Source organism: Coregonus lavaretus, assembly GCF_964263955.1.
Source record: "Coregonus lavaretus genome assembly, chromosome: 2".
NCBI lineage: Eukaryota > Metazoa > Chordata > Actinopteri > Salmoniformes > Salmonidae > Coregonus > Coregonus lavaretus.
This window is the reverse complement of record NC_139989.1, coordinates 41,715,294-41,734,948: the sequence shown is the minus strand read 5'-3', so window position 1 is coordinate 41,734,948 and position 19,655 is coordinate 41,715,294. Positions and strand designations below refer to the sequence as shown.

The 19,655-nt window shown below is 42.3% G+C and overlaps 1 protein-coding gene across 1 annotated transcript; it reads right to left on the bottom strand.

Annotated features, from left to right (window-relative positions):
* Positions 1 to 724: 724 nt before the first annotated feature.
* LOC311104052 (heparan sulfate glucosamine 3-O-sulfotransferase 2-like) lies at positions 725 to 19,320 on the bottom strand (the record flags this gene model as incomplete). The annotated part of the gene is made up of 2 exons (XM_084145708.1): positions 18,758 to 19,320; positions 725 to 1,343 (listed from the first exon to the last, which is right to left on the bottom strand). Exons 1-2 carry the CDS (start codon positions 19,291 to 19,293, stop codon positions 725 to 727), a joined length of 1,155 nt encoding a protein of 384 aa, XP_084001834.1. The 5' UTR covers positions 19,294 to 19,320.
* Between the last annotated feature and the right edge of the window lie 335 nt (positions 19,321 to 19,655).

The window sequence follows — 19,655 nt, the reverse complement described above, 5'->3', positions numbered from 1 at the left end:
CAGAGTACAAACATCTGCTGTTTTTCTTCTTGCTGCCTTGGATGAAGAGCTCACTTTGCTATGTAGTTCAACTCCACATCTTCCTCTATGTCTTTTCATCACACTCCACCTCTTCTCTGTGTGATGCTGAAAAGACAGATGCTTCCAATTATCATCATAATGCCCATGATTTGATACGATAATATGCATGAGGACATTCCATTAACAGTTTTTACATTCATTATTGTCTTAATTTGCAAGAATGCCTTTATGATACACATTTTATGCCAAGTTCACATACTATAGCTTTGTCAGGGCTGTGATCATACCGTAGCATAGTATAGACATGTTACAACAAATCTCAGCTGTCACTATATACTCTTTATTGTTGTCCATTGAGTTGGAACAATTGACATGGTACATTGTTGTAAAAGAAACAGGACTTTGTGAAGAAACACAATTTAGTGTATGACAAATACTAATTGTGAGATTAAATGGCATGGCAGCATATATTTCTATTTTATTTGGTTAACAAAACCGGCATGATGTTAAAGTAGGAACTAGGAAGTTATATCAAAGGTTTTGAAGGTAGATGCAGATTACACACGCCTTGTTAAACTCGCACTGTATTTTCAAACATGAAGAGCAATTGGATTTACTTTAAGGTGTCCTCAATCGAATGACTCCACTGAGGTATCTATTTCAATAAGCATATATCACCTGCTCTTTAAAAAAAATCAGATTCTCAATCCCACCTAAAGTCTTGTCCCACCATCTCATAGAATTTGATATTAAAAGGCCTATAAAAGTCCCGGAGCTGCTCGATGACTTCCCGGTCTATCTGCACATGAGTTCTACCCTTTGACTTGCCCAGGCAGCGTGGCTGGCTGCTGCTCTCTGGCTTCTTCAGGCAAGGGAAGCCTTTGGTTCGGTTGAAGTAGAAGTGCTTGTCTGTGATGATGCGTTTGAGACCCAAGAAGTCCTGGACGCGGCCCAGCTCCCCCGCCGGGTCCGTGATCAGCCGCTCGCCACTCACAAAGTGGATCTGGGAGAGGCGAAAGTACTGCAGCCAGTATTCTAGGTGGAGGATGTACATCCCTATACGGATAGCGTTCCATGAGGTGTCTACCAGACCTTGGCTCCGGTTCTGGAAGGCCAGCTCCTCGAAGGTGGGGATGTCTGGCTTCTTGGACAGAGTCTGTGTGTAGTCTGAGATGGCCCTGGTGACTGGGTTACGCACCACCACAATCAGCTTGGTGTTGGGGGACATACTGGCGATACGTCTGGGAGCCTCTCGTGTCACAAAGTAGCTAGGGGTTTTCTCCAAGGTGATTTGGCTGTCTAGAGTCCGTGGCATTAGTCCTCTACATAGAGAAAGACAAAAAGAGAAAAACATCAGTTTAAAACTGTTTTTTTTATGCCAGGAATCCATTGTATTAGTACTCTAGATGGGGATAGAATTGTAAAGCAATTTAATTGACTTGCAGAAATCGTTATCCACTTCGATAGCTGAAAAGGTTTCATGAAAACTACTCCTGTTCCCTATCTCCAGGGTGACAGTGATGCTGAGGGCTGGAGGGAAATCATCCAATCACATTTTAGACTGGTGTTCATAAATCACAATCACCTGCATTAAGGACATCCAACAGAAAAAGATACTTCGGAAAATTTGGGTCACACTAAATAGGTCAAAGTTTCTGGGGAAATGCATCTTCAAATGTTTGTAAAGTTCTTCTCATATCTACGGAAACTATACATAGCAAAGTAAAGACTAGTGTGCTGATATTTTGCAAGAAAATGTAGAGACTGGCATTGCTCTGGGAATTTCCTTTCATGATTTGAGCAATGGGAGTTAAGAAATACATCATTCCTGTTTAAAACCTGGGTTATGCAAAAGTTGTATTTACATGTTTGGTTGGCTAAAACTTGCATCAGATCATCAACCACATTATTGGTCCTTGTTGAATAGTTCTAAGATACAATTACAACCTACATTTGAATACAACATTATTGTCCATTGGTTAGAACAGAAATGTGTCTTCTGCCTTTCCCAACATGCTTCTGGTCCACCTCTCTAACCTCTAGGCTACTGGGCTTTCCCATAGTGTATGCATAATACAAGCTCTAGATCCAGTAAAATGCTTCTTCCCTCCAGGTCAGGGCCTTGTTTCCCAGAAACATTTTAACATTAACATGGATAGATCCCACCTAAAGTGCATTGAGCAGTTTCTCCCAAAACCATTCTTGCACTAAAACTGATACGGTCAATAAAATAGTAACTTTATGTCTGTGACTGATGGTGTGTTTCTTTAATATGGGGGCAAATGAAACACTGGTGTCATATGAAACACTCTGTATTAACGATGCAACGATGCGTCATAAAAACGAACCAATGCGGGAAACCAGGGTCAGTTCAGTTTCCCAGTACAAGAAGCTTTTGCTGTAAGGGTAGACCTAGGATAGAGCGTTTCTCCATAACTTCAATTTGTAGGCTTAACATCAGAAAGCACAGCATCACTTCTTAAAATAGAGCATAACAACATTTGTATGAACAAAATATATTTATTCTCATAAGAAAGATAGTAGGGGCTTTAGCTACATACCAAATAAAACAAACACAAGAGCTTAATAGTTACAGTTACACAAAAATGGCGTCTACATTAATCATCAGCTCAAACAGTACTTCCATTTCTGAGATGAAGAAACACTCTGCTGGATACTGAAATGTGTGGTTTGCAAGCAAGTTGCTACAGATTAAACATTGCACTTAAAGGCCCAGTGCAGTCAAAAACGTGATTTTCCTGTGTTTTATATGTATTTCCACACTATGAGGTTGGAATAATACTGTGAAATTGTGAATATTATGATAATTGCCTTTTAGTGTAAGAGCTGTTTGAAAAGAATGCCTGAAATTTCAGCCTGTTTTGGTGGGATGAAGTTGTGTCCTTTCTGGTGACATCACCAGTCTATAAATTAGTTAATAGACCAATAAGAAAGAGCGTTCCAATAACAGCTAGTTTTCAGCTTTCCCCTCCCCACTCAGAACACTCCCAGAGAGTCCTAGCAAAATTGTTACTTGAGAAATTGCTCTTTGCTAAGAATATGTAAATGTAAATGTAAATATAAATATATATATATATAAAACATTCACAGTAAGTTACTTAATTGTTACCCAGAAATGATTTTATATTGAAATAAAAACGGCTGCACTGAACCTTTAAGCATCTTCAATATTGCTTAGAAGCCAAGGTTCAGAAAGCAACCTTTACAGGATGAGTTGTGTGCTCTAAATGGCCTTTACTGAGGTAAGAGTGGCCATAAGTTACACTATACATACAAAAGTATGTGGACACCCCATCAAATTTGTGGATTCTGCTATTTCAGCCACACCCGTTGCTGACAGGTGTATAAACTCTAGCACACAGCCATGCAATCTCCATAGACAATAATTGGCAGTAGAATGGCCTTACTGAAGAGCTCAGTGACTTTCAACGTGGCAACGTCATAGGATGCCACCTTTCCAACAAGTCAGTTCGTCAAATTCCTGCCCTGCTAGAACTGCCCCTGTCAACTGTAAGTGCTGTTATTGTGAAGTGGAAAGGTCTAGGAGCAACAACGGCTCAGCCGCGAAGTGGTAGGCCACACAAGCTCACAGAACAGGACTGCCAGTGCTGAAGAGCGTAGCGTGTAAAAATAGACTGTCCTCGGTTGCAATACTCACTACCGCGTTCCAAACTACCTCTGGAAGCAATGTCAATACAATAACTGTTTGTCAGGAGCTTCATGAAATGGGTTTCCATGGCCGAGCAGCCGCACACAAGCCTAAGATCACCATGTGCAATGCCACGCGTCGGCTGGAGTGGTGAAAAGCTCACCTCAATTGGACTCTGGAGCAATGGAAACGCATTCTCTGGAGTGATGAATCAATGTTTCACCATCTGGCAGTCCAACGGACGAATCTGGGTTTGGCGGGTGCCAGGAGAACACTACCTGCCCCAATGCGTAGAGCCAACTGTAAAGTTTGATGCAGGAGGAATAATGGTCTGGGGCTGTTTTTCATGGTTCTGGCTAGGCCCCTTAGTTACAGTGAAGGGAAATTGTAATGCTACAGCATACAATTACATTCTAGATGATTCTGTGCTTCCAACTTTGTGGCAACAGCTTGGGGAAGGCCCTTTCCTGTTTCATTTACATTTACATTTTAGTCATTTAGCAGACACTCTTATCCAGAGCGACTTACAGTTAGTGAATACATTATTTTTTTTTATACTGGCCCCCCGTGGGAATCGAACCCACAACCCTGGCGTTGCAAACGCCATGCTCTATCAACTGAGCTACATCCCTGCCGGCCATTCCCTCCCCTACCCTGGACGACGCTGGGCCAATTGTGCGCCGCCCATGAGTCTCCCGGTCGCGGCCGGCTGCGACAGAGCCTGGATTTGAACCAGGATCTCTAGTGGCACAGTTAGCACTGCGATGCAGTGCCTTAGACCACTGCGCCACTCAGGAGCCCGTTTCAGCATGACAATACAGAAATGGTTTGTCGAGATCTTTGTGGAAGAACTTGACTGGCCTGCTCAGAGCCCTGACCTCAACCCCATTGAACACCTTTGGGATGAATTGGAACGCCGACTGCGAGCCAGGCCTTATCGCCCAACATCAATGCACGACCTCACTAATGCTCTTGTGGCTGAATGGAATGTTCCAACATCTAGTGGAAAGCCTTCCCAGAGGAGTGCAGGCTGTTACAGCAGCAAAGGGGGGGACCAACTCCATATTAATGGCCATGATTTTGGAATGAGATGTAGTGTACCTTTACAGTGTAAGAAATATTGATCAGTTTAGCTTGATTTATGAATCCTGTGCTGTTCTGCTGGGTGTCTCAGTTAGCCTTACCAGTTTAGGGCCACAGGCAATTACTAATCTTCCATGGGATGGAAGGAACAGAACAGCAGTAGCACCTTCCCCAGAAAACAGCTTTACCGAATGCTAAAAACATGCTACTATAGTGTTGGAGTCCCAATTTAGTTACGTCATCAACATTTACCTATAGTATAGTATATACTTCCTCTTTCTTCACATTTCTGCTGGATCGAATCCCCGAGCTGACAAGGTAAAAATCTGTTGTTCTGCCCCTGAGCAAGGCAGTTAACCCACTGTTCCCCGGGCACCGATGATGGTGCTGTCGATTAATGCAGCCCCCCACACCTCTCTGATTCAGAGGGCTTGGGTTAAATGTGGAAGACACATTTCGGTTGAATGCATTCAGTTGTACAACTGACTAGGTATCCCCCTTTCCCTTTCCTTTCCATCATCATACATGTATTATTGAGTTGATGGAATTTTAGGAATCTATATAATCTCATGGAGAAAGCTACAAACATTCCAACACTGTTGGGTTATACACTTTCAAATACTACCCTTTTTTGGGTTTGACAATTCTCCCCAACACTGTTAAAAGAAATAGCTGCAATTAGGCATATTACATAAACCTTTTTAAAAAATCCACACAACCAACACCCAGGATGGTGTTACTAACAGTCTAACACTTCCACTGTTGCCTGGTGCAGGAGCTGAACGCAGTGTGAACAAGATCTGAAATTGTCAGTTTTTTGCTGATGAGAAGGAGTGTTGGTACTGTACTTTGCATCCGTACTTTGTAGCATTTCCCAACTGCCACAAAGAGGTGCATTTCTTGTCGATTAGGAATTAAAGAAAATCCATCACCTCCTATAACTTTATTTAATCCACCAAGGTTTCAGATGAGACCAGGACACAAAAAGGTTTTTTGCAGCTTTCCATAGAGAAAGCCATAATGGAACATATCATTAATAGGATGCTTTTACTTCACATAACCAATTACATAATCCATTTTTCAAGCACAAGACAACAATGATCCACTGCCTAAAGATGAAAATGTGCATTTTGGGAGCACAAGTTAATGTTTCACATTATCTACTGGGTGTGCTGATACCCGGGTTTGGTTGAACAGAAACCTAGCTTGAATTTAAATGTACTTGTTCATGATTGGAGTGATGAGATATGCATGTACATTTGCTCTTTAGATGATTTCCCCCTTCTCCTTATCATTTAGTATTAACAACTAGTCAGAGACAGCTTTATCACTGTGTTTTATTAATATAATTCTAATTAAATTGGTGGAATTTGCATTAACATGATCTGAACTTTCATAATGTAGGCCTACACGTTGTGCATACATTCTAATTTCAGCATGGATTTAACCCTCCCGTTGTCCTAGGGTCAAAATGACCCGCCACTGTGTTGAACCAACTTTATTTAATTTTTATATTTTTTGGATCATTTGTGAGAAGGAGGCAGTGATACTTTCTTTAAAGTCTCACTGCCTCATTCTCACAAATGATCCCAAAAATATAAAAATTAAATAAAGTTGGTTCAACACAGTGGCGGGTCATTTTGACCCTAGGACAACGGGAGGGTTAATCCATGTGATGTATTTGAGAAATGAAGTTACCCTCTCAGATCTAATCAGAGAAAATTATGCAATCATTACAATAAATGACATTAATAAAATAAATTGTCCACCTGCTGTTCTCTGTAGTTTTTTATTGAACTAACATTTGTTTTACAGAAATTGAATATTATAAATTAAAACCCATCCACATGATTCCAAAACATTCCATTGACTATAATATATATATATATATAAACCTGCTTCTCATCAATAAATATTTAATAAATATTTAATTAAAGTGCCATCTTCCATTTTCCTCTTATGTAAATACCCAAACCGGGGAAAAGGACAGTTACTCATATGAGCATACTGACTGCATTCCTGGAAACACAGCCACCACAGTGTGAAATTAGAAATGGCACCATGCGAAGGTCTGATATCACACCTAAAACCTCCACTAACATTATTTGCATTGGCCTCCCTGTATTTGGATGCCTGCCTTTTTCAATGGACGTGCTTGTAGCATCAGAGAGGACAGGAGGCTCTTGCTGTAATTGTGATATGCCAAGGTGACTCTGACATGTTGTAAGCCATTTAGCAGCAGTGTATTCTGTCCTGACACCCTATGGCGCTTGAAGAGAACAGTGAGCACCTTCAGAAGTGTAGCTTTCTAAAAGCCTTCATTGTCGCTCGATAGGCCTACTCTCAAAAGGATAGGGTCACCATGATCACTCCAGCTCTCAATACCGACGAGCTGTGTGGAGCTCTGGGACTAATTTACAGTTGAGAATGCTGGTAGATTATATATTGTAAATCATATCAGATAACTCTGGAGAATGAACCGTTAGTAAAATATTAATAATGAGGTAGAATATAGTTGGACGGTATACACACAATGTGGAACTGTACTGCCATTGGATGTACTGCAATTGCACACATTTTGACACATGCAGTACACCCACACACGCACATATTTATAAAGCTGGCAGTAACTGGCATTTTGTGTCATGAATCAAAGTTGTAGAGAGATGGATGGGCTCCCTGCTCTGATCATCATCCAGATCCTGTGAGCTGAAACTAAATTTACTGGAGTAATTTACAGCCGTCTCCTGTTCAGGTTATTGGTGAAACTCTGAGAGGAGTCAGGATGGATTACAGGCTGTGACATTTTAATCACTCTATTAAAATGAACCGAGTTGTGGAGGATCTATCCCAACATTGTAAATGTGCCCATTGCTCACAAGATTGCAAAGAGATAGCAATTTTCCCCTCACTGGTAAAAACAAATGTGTGTATTTAATACCACCCCTGACAGATGTGCTGAGACCAACACCTAAAAACCATGTCTGGCATACTATAACATTAAAAGTGCCAAAGGACATGCCAAGTTCCCTGGCTGCTAACTTGGGTCCACTGAACTAGTCAACATTGTACAGACACACAGGCACCAGCTATATCAGGCATGCAGACCATAGCTCCAGGTAAAGGTCAGCTTTGGATCATCTCCTTCAGTACAATCAATTAACCCAGACCTCGCAGGGTGTAACTTCATTGATGTTTCAAATCAAGAGGGAATTGAGTGCATTATAAGAGTCCTCAGTAAATATTTGCTTGTGAACCACAGTAGTCCGTATACATACAGTTGAAGTCGGAAGTTTACATACACTTATGTTGGAGTCATTTAAACTTATTTTTCAACCACTCCACAAATTTCTTGTTAACAATCTATAGTTTTGGCAAGTCGGTTAGGACATCTACTTTGTGCATGACACAAGTAATTTTTCCAACAATTGTTTACAGACAGATTATTTCACTTATAATTCACTGTATCACAATTCCAGTGTGTCAGAAGTTTACATACACTAAGTTGACTGTGTCTTTAAACAGCTTGGAAAATTCCAGAAAATGATGTCATGGCTTTAGAAGCTTCTGATAGGCTAATTGACATCATTTGAGTCAATTGGAGGTGTACCTGTGGATGTATTTCAAGGCCTACCTTCAAACTCAGTGCCTCTTTGCTTGACAACATGGAAAAATCAAAAGAAATCAGCCAAGACCTCAGAAAAAAATGTGTAGACCTCCACAAGTCTGGTTCAATTTACAAACACCTGAAGGTACCACGTTCATCTGTACAAACAATAGTACGCAAGTATAAACACCATGGGACCACGCAGCCGTCATACCGCTCAGGAAGGAGACGCGTTCTGTCTCCTAGAGATGAACGTACTTTGGTGCGAAAAGTGCAAATCAATCCCAGAACAACAGCAAAGGACCTTGTGAAGATGCTGGAGGAAACAGGCACAAAAGTATCTATATCCACAGTAAAACGAGTCCTATATCGACATAACCTGAAAGGCCGCTCAGCAAGGAAGAAGCCACTGCTCCAAAACCGCCATAAAAAAGCCAGACTATGGTTTGCAACTGCACATGGGGACAAATATCGTTTTTGGAGAAATGTCCTCTGGTCTGATGAAACAAAAATAGAACTGTTTGGCCATAATGATCATCGTTATGTTTGGAGGAAAAATGGGGTCGCTTGCAAGCCGAAGAACACCATCCCAACCGTGAAGCACGGGTGTGGCAGCATCATGCTTTGGGGGTGCTTTGCTGCAGGAGTAACTGGTGCACTTCACAAAATAGATGGCATCATGAGGAAGGAAAATTAGGTGGATATATAGAAGCAACATCTCAAGACATCAGTCAGGAAGTTAAAGCTTGGTCGCAAATGGGTCTTCCAAATGGACAATGACCCCAAGCATACTTCCAAAGTTGTGGCAGAATGGCTTAAGGACAACAAAGTCAAGGTATTGGAGTGGCCATCACAAAGCCCTGACCTCAATCCTATAGAAAATGTGTGGGCAGAACTGAAAAAGTGTGTGCGAGCAAGGAGGCCTACAGTGAGGGAAAAGTATTTGATCCCCTACTGATTTTGTACGTTTGCCCACTGACAAAGACATGATCAGTCTATCATTTTAATGGTAGGTTTATTTGAACAGTGAGAGACAGAATAACAACAACAAAATCCAGAAAAACGTATGTCAAAAATTTTATAAATTGATTTGCATTTTAATGAGGGAAATAAGTATTTGACCCCTCTGCAAAACATTACTTAGTACTTGGTGGCAAAACCCTTGTTGGCAACCACAGAGGTCAGACGTTTCTTGTAGTTGGCCACCAGGTTTGCACACATCTCAGGAGGGATTCTGTCCCACTCCTCTTTGCAGATCTTCTCCAAGTCATTAAGGTTTCGAGCCTGACGTTTGGTAACTCGAACCTTCAGCTCCCTCCACATATTTTCTATGGGATTAAGGTCTGGAGACTGGATAGGCCACTCCAGGACCTTAATGTGCTTTTTCTTGAGCCACTCCTTTGTTGCCTTGGCTGTGTGTTTTGGGTCATTGTCATGCTGGAATACCCATCCACGACCCATTTTCAATGCCCTGGCTGAGGGAAGGAGGTTCTCACCCAAGATTTGACGGTACATGGCTGGATGCGGTGAAGTTGTCCTGTCCCCTTAGCAGAAAAACACCCCCAAAGCATAATGTTTCCACCTCCATATTTGACGGTGGGGATGGTGTTCTTGGGGTCATAGGCAGCATTCCTCATCCTCCAAACACGGCGAGTTAAGTTGATGCCAAAGAGCTCGATTTTGGTCTCATCTGACCACAACACTTTCACCTAGTTCTCCTCTGAATCATTCAGATGTTCATTGGCAAACTTCAGACTGCCCTGTATATGTGCTTTCTTGAGCAGGGGGACCTTGAGGGCGCTGCAGGATTTCAGTCCTTCACGGCGTAGTGTGTTACCAATTGTTTTCTTGGTGACTATGGTCCCAGCTGCCTTGAGATCATTCTCCCGTGTAGTTCTGGGCTGATTCCTCATCGTTCTCATGATCATTGCAACTCCACGAGGTGAGATCTTGCATGGAGCCCCAGGCCGAGGGAGATTGACAGTTCTTTTGTGTTTCTTCCATTTGCGAATAATCGCACCAACTGTTGTCACCTTCTCACCAAGCTGCTTGGCGATGGTCTTGTAGCCCATTCCAGCCTTGTGTAGGTCTACAATCTTGTCCCTGACATCCTTGGAGAGCTTTTTGGTCTTGGCCATGGTGGAGAGTTTGGAATCTGATTGATTGATTGCTTCTGTGGACAGGTGTCTTTTATACAGGTAACAAGATGAGATTAGGAGCACTTTAAGAGTGTGCTCCTAATCTCAGCTCTTTACCTGTATAAAAGACACCTGGGAGCCAGAAGTCTTTATGATTGAGAGGGGGTCAAATACTTATTTCCCTCATTAAAATGCAAATCAATTTATAACATTTTTGACAATGTGTTTTTCTGGATTTTTTTGTTGTTATTCTGTCTCTCACTGTTCAAATAAACCTACCATTAAAATTATAGACTGATCATTTCTTTGTCAGTGGACAAACATACAAAATCAGCAGGGGATCAAATACTTTTTTCCCTCACTGTACAAACCTGACTCATTTACACCAGCTCTGTCAGGAGGAATGGGCCAAAATTCACCCAACTTATTGTGGGAAGCTTGTGGAAAGCTACCCGAACCATTTGACCCAAGTTAAACAATTTAAAGGCAATGCTACCAAATACTAATTGAGTGTATGCAAACTTCTGACCCACTGGGAATGTGATGAAAGAAATAAAAGCTGAAATAAATCATTATTTTTACTATTATTCTGACATGTCATATTCTTAAAATAAAGTGGTGATCCTAACTGACCTAAGACAGGGAATTTTTACTAGGAATAAACGTCAGGAATTGTGAAAAACTGAGTTTAAATGTATTTGGCTAAGGTGTATGTAAACTTAACGACTTCAACTCTAACTTTGGTATGGTCATTAGCAGGTCTTTTGATGTGGAAGAATGTTTAATCTTAAACCTTTGTGGCACAGGAGGTTGGTGGCACCTTTACTTGGGGAGGATGGGCTCGTGGTAATGGCTGGAGCGGAATCAGTGGAACGGTATCAAATACATCAAACATCGTTTGATGCCATTCCATTTGCTCTGTTCCAGACATTATTATGAGCCGTCCTCCCCTCAGCAGCCTCCACTGCTTTGTGGATATTGTTTGCCTTCTTCAGATATTGTAGGCCTCCTGTAGCTGAGTTGGTAGAGCATGGCGCTTGCAACGCCAGGGTTGTGGGTTAGATTCCCACGGGGGGCCAGTATGAACAATGTATGCACTCACTAACTGTAAGTTGCTCTGGATAAGAGCGTCTGCTAAATTACTAAAATGTACAAATGTATTCACATCCTCCACGTTCAAGCTATCCTCCACTGTCAGTAGAAAGGATGTGGTGGTGACACTGTTTTCAACAGAATTAATCTAGGCCTCATTGTACTAATTACCCAGCTTTATGATGAGTCGGAGGATTGGACAGTAATGCGAGGGCCAGGCCTGATCTGATTGGGATTTAAATTGGAAACCATCAATCATGACAAGCAGACAGAGTCCCTGCAACAGACAGACAGACAGACGGAGAGATTTAGAGAGTGGCCCCTATCTCCGCCAGAGCAGAACGTGTCTGTCATCACACAGACTAATAATGAACCCTGCCTATTAAACAATACACCACTTGTGAGTTACTGTCTTCTAACCAGGTACAGGGAGCATGGTGACTTCAACGTGTCCATTATCTGTGGTGTTGGGACGGCCTCGGCTCGAGCGGGGGTTATTTTGGAAAAGACCCTGATTCAATTATGACATAGGTCTCATGTCTCATCATGGTCACTTTCACATGATCTGTAGAACGTAAGATGAAGTGCGATCAGTGCAGGGAAATGCCTGGGATTTAGAGCATGTCTATATTGCTTTCTTGGTGGATGCTAAGAGCATGTTGAATTGTAGTGTTATACAGTATTGTATGTGGATTTTTCACATACCGCTATTACCGGGGCCTGAATCATATTCACATTCACATAGACAGTCACACTTTCATCCATTGCTTTCATCCTGAAGCCTTTCACCTTGCAATTTGTATTGCATTTCACAACTATACAGTGAATACTCTATCTAAGGTTATAGGATTCAGGGACAGGTAATACCGCTATGTGAAAAAGCTTTGAAATCATTATACAGTATTGCTACAAACTTCAGTATGTGTCTATGTTCAAGGTATGGCTACGTCATATCTTCAATGACACAAGGAGGGTTAACGTGTACAGACCATGTTACGGTTGCGAACAACACAGATTGCAATTCCACAGCTTCATGTGTTCTAATGCACAGCTGTAATAAAGCCAGAGTCATTACACAACCTCATCACCAACTGCAATCCACTCCCCTCGCCTGGTAAGAAGGAAATAGCTTTATTCTGTCTCCACTGGAAAATATTATCTTATTCATATTTCACTCACTCAGATTTCTGCTGGGATGACGTCCAAGTGTTAATCACCAGTCAGCAGCGACAGAAGCTGGTCTCAATGAAAGTCAATTGAGAGTTAACGAGCGACGTCCCAGACAGCAATACTGACAGCAAGCCAGGTCAGTTGGGTTGTTAACTAGACCAAGAAATCAGTTAGAGTCAACTGCCAAGACAACCAGCAGCAAGTCTTATTCAATTTGAAACAAAGCTCTGATCTGCTGTGGACACACACCTTTTCAATCTTTTCCAGAGGAAACTATGTTTTGACATAAGGACTGTCCTGTTTGTCTGTTTGCGAAACAAATATTTCACAATCAGAATAAAATACACGTAAGTGTTATACTGCCTGAGTCTGACCTCAATGATGTCTGATTTAGTCATGTTGGCTGTGCACTATGTTTCACAGAAATGACAGCACATTGGAATATTCTAATCCACTGAGGATGTTGAGAGACAATTGCTCTCCTGAAGCGATAAAGCATTGAATTAAGGCGAGCCAAATGCTGTTACTGTGTCTGACTCTGATGTGGGAAAGTGTCCAACTATCCCAAAATGAAGACACTCTCGGGAAGACCCCGAAATCCATGGCTGGCAAGCTGCACATCCTCAGATGAGCATTTCAGTTAATTGTGTAAATGTTTCAGATTAATTAACTGCAGCTCAGCTGCCAATTTCTATGGAAAACGGTGTAAACAAAACTATTTCAGTGCATGTCAGCATGTCCTCACATCCTGTTCAGTTTAAACTTGTTTCCTCCTGTCACATTTCCCCCTGTCTGTCTTTGCAAAAGGCTTTCTGCTGAACTGCAGGGAATAATGAAAACATTACCAACGCATAATGAGACACTGCAAAGATTCATTCAGTCTGTGGTTGAAATGCAAATGGTTCCAAAGACACCTGGCATTTGCTAGTGATAGGAAATATTGGAATATTGCAAGTAGTGAGTAGTGCAAGATATGTAAACATTATTAAAGAGACTAGTGTTCCATTTCTTAAAGTGGCCAGTGATTTCAATAGGCAGCAGCAGCCTCTAATGTGCTAGTGATGGCTATTTAACAGTCTGATGGCCTTGAGATAGAAGCTGTTTTTCATTCTCTCGGTCCCAGCTTTGATGCATCTGTACTGACCTCGCCTTCTGTATTGCACTAACTAGACTAAATTCCAGGCAAAACAGTTCGAACAGAGTTGTGCATATGCCCATTTACTCAAACTCAATTTACTACAGTCTAAACTACACATTTATATAATCACATTATACATGGCTAGGCATGGTATCGGCCATGTTAGAGGCCCTCTCTCAGAATAATGTCATTGTGTGGCCTTGCCTCCAGGGTGGCCTACCATTCTCAACAGCTCTAAATGATATGTACAGCTGGGATGCCTACAGTTGGTAACGGCCCTATCCCTGTCTCTTTGAGTAGGAAACTCACAGTACCACTACCTCTGGCTCTTGCTGCTGGCAACTCCAGCTAATGACTTATTCAGTACAAAATCCTAATATCAAAACCTCACTGTGCCATGGTGTCTCTGGGGGATATTCCCGAGAGGAGTTGTTTTTGTAATTAATGTTAACTGCTACATGTTTCTGAGCTATTTCAGGATTAAGACTCCTCGTTACTAGTGGAGAGAGATTCCTGGACCAGTGGAATGTGTAGTTCCCTCTGTTAAATGAGCAGCAGCCAACTTTCTGTCCTCGTCAACCTTTCTGACGCTTGAGTTCCGGGGCTCAGTAACCTCCCTGAGCCAATTAATGGTGGACCTGGAGAATACTCTTGGCTGAAGCAAATTCTAAAAGGCCTCTTGCACAATTTGAACACTTCTCAGGGAATCTACTTGATGCGCCTCTGACTCCTGTAAAAGCAATAGAACTGAGATGCCCTTTTAAGATAGTGATGGTGTGTAGTGACACGTATTTGTTGGAAATTGAAAAACGAGTCCACGAAGTGTTGTGGAATTGGTTGCAGTATAATGTCAAATTCAGCTGCCCCTTATATAGTCACAAGGATTGAGAGACACTCACATGCAATCTAAATGAGGCCAAATGGGTCTTGTTCTATTCTGGAAATCAAGTAATGAACACTGCACCATTTCACTGTCGTCGCACAGGTCTGTCACTTACAGCGGGGTGAAAATAGTTGGAATGTGCAAGTGGCTCTTATATAAAAAATATAGGACAAAGTCTATCACAGTGCCTCATTATGAAGATGGTGACAATCGTATTATTTAAAGCTGAGACCAGGTTATATTAGTTCTAGTAGTCTGCCTACAGTTTCAGTCACCATGACTGAGGTGAACCATTCCAGCAAAAACTCATTGCATTTAAATGGATGGTGTCTGTCATGTCTTGGACTGAAATCAAATGAAAAATAAGACTCTCTAAAACACATTATTAAAGGTGATTTGTATGGAACTTTTGCTGTTAATCAGCCAATTTATCTTTCTCATTACTGCCGGCATTTATGTGGCTCTTATTGCAGGATGTCAGTGGCTAAACTAAAATTGCTTTCAGAGGGGATTAGAGACACTGTTTGCAAGGTCCTGGCCTCTGTGGCATTTTAATTAATCAGTCCCCAAATAGTACTGATGAATATAGAGCCTGTGTGTGACGGTGTGTGTATGTGTGTATGTGTGTATGTGTATATGTGTGTGTGTGTATGTGTGTGTGTTTGCGTAAGTGTGAGTGTTTATGTGTGTAATTAATAATTAATATATTGGCATGAGCCTACTACACACAAACTTGCCGCTGTTCTATTAGTCTAATGTTAGCATTATTACAGTTATCGTTATTTATTATAGGACTATTCTTAACCCCCAGAGCTAGGTGTGTGAAAAAGCACCACTACGTCATATCCTCAGTCGTGAGTGATACTGAGTCCTCAGCCCTGAACTGAATAAAAGTCCCTCTTGTTGATTTAAGCAGCTCCCCATGAGTGAGTCTGACTCAAATGACTTAAACACAGCAGGTATAAATAGCTTCACACTGCGATGGGACAGTGAGCACACACCACAACCAACTGGGCTTAGGGAGAGCTGCTGGGTGATTTCACTGGAGTGGCCTGTCTGACAGAACCTCCCACAGAACACTTTCTAATGGCATATTCTTTGTTTCAGTGAGTTTTCTCTCTCAACTAAGTGTAGACGCGACCCATGAGAGTTCCCTGCTCGGTTCCACTCAATAGGCACCATGTTCTGTCAGAGAGGAGAATGTGACACCTGTGTAATGCCTGCTTTTAAGTGTGCAGGTACCACCTTCAGCACTGACCTTACGGCTGCCAAGGGATGAGGGCAGGTAGAGTCACACAACTGAGCCAAGCTGAACTGAGATTTACTGGATCTGGCCATGCTGGAAAGAAACCCTGTGAAAGGAAAATATCCATGCCAGCACAGTACAGTTGGGGTAGGTACAATAGTGAGAAAAGGGTATTACTCTCCTATGGACTTCCTTATCCAAGGTCTGACTCATTGGTAAGAAACAGCGCCAGGCTGGACCCAATGTCCCGTCTCATCGTTGTACACTGGAGCACCATCCCGTCAGAGGGAATGCAGGAGGAGTCCTACCTTATCCGAGGTCACTAATCAATATTATCCATGTTTCTGCTGCAGAGGGTTTTTTAAAAGTCTGCCCCTGAAAATATCTATTACTGTTGATCTGCAGGTTTCTTACTGAAATTCGACACTGCAGCTATTCTGTGGCATTTCATCCTGGGTATCAAGCCAAAGTAACTTCATCCTGGATTTGGGGCTTGATTTACTTGAAATGCTTACAATTCCAATTGGTTCTTTTTCTCTGGTATTCTGAAATATTTGTACACCTTGAGAAATCAAAGCTTTAGATAAATTATCTCACAAACTACACTATATATCCAAAAGTATGTGGACACCCCTTCAAAATTTGTGGATTCGACTATTTCAGCCACACCCATTGCTGACAGGTGTATAAAATTGAGCACACAGCCATGCAATCTTCATAGACAAACATTGGCAGTAGAATGGCCTTACTGAAGGGCTCAGTGACTTTCAATGTGGCACCGTTATAGGATGCCACCTTTCCATCAAGTCAGTTTGTGAAATTTCTGCCCTGCTAGCGCTGCCCCGGTCAACTGCTGTTATTGTGAAGTGGAAACGTCTAGGAGCAACAACCGCTCAGCTGCGAAGTGGTAGGCCACACAAGCTCACAGAATGGGACCGCCGAGTGCTGAAGCGTGTAGCGAGTAAAAATGGTCTGTGTTCGGTTGCAGCCCTCACAACCGAGTTCCAAACTGCCTCTGGAAGCAACGTCAGAACAAGAACTGTTCGTCGGGAGCTTCATGAAATGGGTTTCCATGGCCGAGCAGCCACACACAAGCCTAAGATCACCATGTGCAATGCCAAGCATCGGCTGGAGTGGTGTAAAGCTCGCCGCCATTGGACTCTGGAGCAGTGGAAATGGGTTCTCTGGAGTGATGAATCATGCTTCAACATCTGTAAGTCCGACGGACGAATCTGGGTTTGGCAGATGCCAGGAGAACACTACCTGCCCCAATGCATAGTGCCAAATGTAAAGTGTGGTGGAGGAGGAATAATGGTCTGGGGCTGTTTTTCATGGTTCGGGCTAGGCCCCTTAGTTCCAGTGAAGGGAAATCTTAACGCTACAGCATACAATGGCATTCTAGAAGATTCTGTGCTTCCAACTTTGTGGCAACAGTTTGAGGAAGGCCTTTTCCTGTTTCAGCATGACAATGCCCCTGTGCACAAAGCGAGGTCCATACAGAAAGGGTTTGTCGAGATCAGTGTGGAAGAACCTGACTGGCCTGCAAAGAGCCCTGACCTCAACCCCATTGAACACCTTTGGGATGAATTGGAACGGCGACTGCGAGCCAGGCCCAATTTACCAACATCAGTGCCCAACCTCACTAATGCTCTTGTGGCTGAATGGAAGCAAGTCCCCGCAGCAATGTTCCAACATCTAGTGGAAAGCCTTACCAGAAGAGTGGAGGTTGTTATAGCAACAAAGGGGGGACCAACTCCATATTATTGCCCATGATTTTGGAATGAGATGTTCGGCGAGCAGGTATCCACATAATTTGGTCATGTAGTGTATCTACACTGAGTATACAAAACATTAAGAACACCTGCACCGGTTTGTGTCAAGAACAGCAACGCTGCTGAGTTTTACCGTATGTATCAAGAATGGTCCACCACCCAAAGGACATCCAGCCAACTTGACACAACTGTGGGAAGCATTGGAGTCAACATGGGCCAGCATCCCTGCGGAACGCTTTCGACACCTTGTAGAGTCAATGCCCCGATGAACTGAGGCTGCAACTCAATATTAGGAAGGTGTCCCTAATGTTTGGTATACTCAGCGTGTCTATGAGTGTTCTCTACTGTATTGTGTTATGAAAAAGGATCTATAGGGAGCTCTAAGTGATCATTATCAACAATTTCAACAAGAGTGGTAGGTAGAGAGGATGGAATATACTGCCCATTTATTCCATCCCACAAGGTACATGATTAGCCTAATGATCATGAAAAACGTTATGGGCAGTACACACTTTTAGAGCTGACTAATAATGTCAGAGATATAATAAAATGGCTACAGATACAGTACACCCAAGCATATCTAGGGGCGGCAGGTAGCTTAGTAGTTAAGAGCGTAGTGCCAGTAACCGAAAGGTCGCTGGTTCTAATCCCCGAGCCAACTAGGTGAAAAATCTGTCGATGTGCCCTTGAGCAAGGCACTTAACCCTAATTGCTCCTGTAAATCGCTCTGGATAAGAGCGTCTGCTAAATGACATAAATGTATATTATCTCATAGGCAGACCTACATACATTAGGTTATAAGTCTACTGTTTTATTGTGACACATTCCTTTGTAGGGGGCATGCACTTGTTCAAAAAAGAACATATTGAACATGAAAATATATCATAAACAGACAAATTAGTTTATTATGTATTGAAATCAACGTGACATTTCGTACCTGTACCAGTCCAATCCTCTGTCATAGTTTCTATCGAAAAAGTGGGGCTCTGTTCCAAGCGCGCGCACATCTGGATGAATTCGAATGAACTCCAGCACCGCCCTGGTGCCCCCCTTCTTCACCCCGACGATTAGTGCGTTAGGTAACTTTTTGTTTCCATATTTCTGTGCGACAGTAATATTATATTCGGATGAGGCAATACTCTGTTTGTGAGTGATGGGCAAGGCAGAATTTCTACTTTGGTTGCGATCATGACTTGATCCTTGGTGAGTGAGAGCCATGTTTAAAGTCTCATCCAGAGCAGTCCTCCTGTCCGCGGTGCAATCTTTTTGCAGAAGTTTTTTGCTGCCTACATTCTTGTGATGGAGGCACCTTTTTTCCTCATTACTCTGGGTTGGCATGATTGTACCACAACAAAAAATTATGCTGTAGCATAAATATGTGAAGGACAATGAAATGGTGAATATAAAAATAAATCGTTTGCTCAACCTATTTGAAGATGGCACGATTCGGCTTGAGATAAACCTATATGCCATGTCTCCATGGGTCAATGGACTGCATGTTTTTCTTCTATGCTGCTCCTGGATTGCGGTGTCTCCCTGTGGAACCCGACTCTGCCTCTGCCAACATCCCAATACGACAGAAAACCAGGTAAATGTTCCTCCAAGAAATTACCTGTGCACAATTCGCATCGTTTCTAACTAAACAACTGTTGGATAACTTTGGAATAAATAGATTTCAGCCATTTTCTTTGAAAAAGTAGAATGATCCGGCCTAAATTAGTTCAAATAGTTTGAGTGGTAGGATGATTACATTTGGAATATTAACTAATTGCATAATCTTTTGTCGAAACACTTAAACCCCCACGGAGTCGTTATCCTCAATCCCATGAATCGTT